The sequence below is a fragment of the Poecilia reticulata genome, linkage group LG19 (genome assembly GCF_000633615.1).
Source record: "Poecilia reticulata strain Guanapo linkage group LG19, Guppy_female_1.0+MT, whole genome shotgun sequence".
Lineage (NCBI taxonomy): Eukaryota > Metazoa > Chordata > Actinopteri > Cyprinodontiformes > Poeciliidae > Poecilia > Poecilia reticulata.
The window spans coordinates 12,777,649-12,779,843 of NC_024349.1; the positions used below are offsets into that span (position 1 = coordinate 12,777,649).

Below are 2,195 nucleotides of genomic sequence, written 5' to 3' on the forward strand. Positions count from 1 at the left end.
AAATAAGAAAATCCCTGAATTACACAGAGACCGCTGACATGATCTTTATTTCACACGCTCTTCACTGATGTGACGACGTTATCGCGTTTGGCTGAAACGGTTTCTCCTATGACAACCACCTCAGTCTTTCCTCTTGTCACTCCAAAGGTCGCAGTCATAAACAGGAGATTTTATGACCCCCCACCGAGTCCACACTTCACTCCACCCAGGAGAGCTTACCATTTCATAGAGCCCACAGGAGACTGATAAAGGGTTCCTTTTCCTTTCCCTAAGCTTCAGAGGTGTTTACCCGAAGAGACGCTTGGATTTTATCAAGAACATCTGGAAAATAGAGAAAAATGCCATCTTCAACAAAGATTCTGTATTTTGTTTTGAGCGCGCTGCTCACTGCCATTTCTGTCGGTTTGCTTGGTTTTGCCATGTCCACGACATGGTCTAAAACGGTAATGGATTGCGAAGGATCTGGGACCACTGGAAGTGCAGAAATAACGATGGGCCTTTTCAATGGAAAGTTAACAAGAAACTCCTGCCCCAGCTTTGGCAGTGAGGATTCATTTTCAGGTAATTATTCTTGGAATATTAAGGGCTATAAGTTGAATCACACTTGTATCCCTTGAGATGACAAACTATAAAAAAAAGGCTGTATTCTGTAAAAGTTTAAGATCTCAAAAGGAGAAYCAACTCAAAATAAGTTTCAATCTCATGAGATTATTGTGTATTCTTCAAACACGGATGCATTACAGGACTTACTAGTCTCGTATTTTATGTCTGTCTGCAGTGTTTCCAGMATTGTTACGTATAGAAGTGACTCCTCGGGTTCTCCACGGTCTGTGTTTGGGCCTGCTGGGTTTGTGTTTCCTGACTTCTGCCCTGAGCATCCTTGTCTCACTCTACAACAGCGTCAGTAACCCTTACGAGACCTACATGGGCCCTAACGGGGTTTACACCTGCTCCTCCATCAGCGGTGAGTGGCGCTAAAACAGTATTCACACACCACAAGAGTCTGAGGATCTTATTTTGCTTTTATGTTCACKGTAAATAATAGTAAAGTGTTACAGCATAGATAAAACACACATTTCTATTTCACCCCTTTAATCTCGTACCACTGAATAAAATTAAAACATCATCCTAAACTTTGATTATTTCATGTTTAATCAATAATCTAACAAATGAAAGAGGCTGGCACAACTGCAAACCTATAAAAACAAGGCCTTACTTCAAAGCTAACTGGCTGGACGATGAGCGCGATGTGGTGTGGAAGTGGGGAGGAGCATAACACAGGTGGAAGCATAAAAAACTTTCATAAAAATCTTTAGGYAATGAAAACATAAGTTGAGGAATTATAGGAAAAAGTAACATGTGAACATAAATGCTGGGAGGTTGGCTCTTGAAGTGAAAATCAGGTAAATGATTAGGTCTGGTACTTATTACAACTTTTAAATTAATAAACCGCAAGAGCAGAATTAATTATGTTTTTAATCGGTTGTTGKTTTTAGTATCTTAATTGTCAAAAGTGAAGTGATATCAGTGTTTGTCTGTTAATGCATTTATGAATGAAACTGCAGCTGCTCAWCTTGACYGAGACAGCAGAAGATATTTTATTATCTCAATGGGACATTTGTGGTTAGAAAACGTAAAAAAGGCAGCTAGCTTTAAGTGAAGTAAATCAGAAAATAGCAGAAACCAGAAAATATGCTCTGGCCAGTGAGAACAAACACAAAAATAAAAAAATACCAAAGAAACGGGAAGTAAAGGCAGAAAAACCTGCAACAGGAACTGCACTTTCAAACTAAATGAGGATCTAAGGCCTACAGAGGGAAACCATAAATAAAGTTACACCTTAAATTACAGCCTACATGAGACACATTAAAGACGTGGCGCTATGTACGTGGAAAAACTTAGTGGGTAGGAATACTTTTGTAATGAACTGCGTCACATCAGGATGATGTGAAGTTGAGCTGAATGCAATCTTTTCTCTCTGCAGCGTTCTCGTCTGTTCTGGTCCTCATCATTTACGTGCTGAACCACATTCTGACCAAAATGCAAGAGGAGTTGGTTCCCAGCATTGCTGASATTCCAGCTACTTCCGTGACGCTGACTCAAAAAAAGCTGGAGGTGAAGCTTGGGTATTTCCTGCTCATCCCTTACGCGGTGCTCTCTCTGCTGGCCATCTTGCTCATCTACCTGTACGACCA

The 2,195-nt window shown here is 40.5% G+C and overlaps 1 protein-coding gene across 1 annotated transcript; it reads left to right on the top strand.

Moving 5' to 3' along the window:
- Positions 1–226: 226 nt before the first annotated feature.
- clrn3 (clarin 3) lies at positions 227–2,193 on the top strand (the record flags this gene model as incomplete). The annotated part of the gene is made up of 3 exons (XM_008437590.2): positions 227–561; positions 779–964; positions 1,985–2,193. Coding segments are annotated over exons 1-3 (618 nt in total), but the record flags the coding sequence as incomplete, so codon positions are not given.
- Between the last annotated feature and the right edge of the window lie 2 nt (positions 2,194–2,195).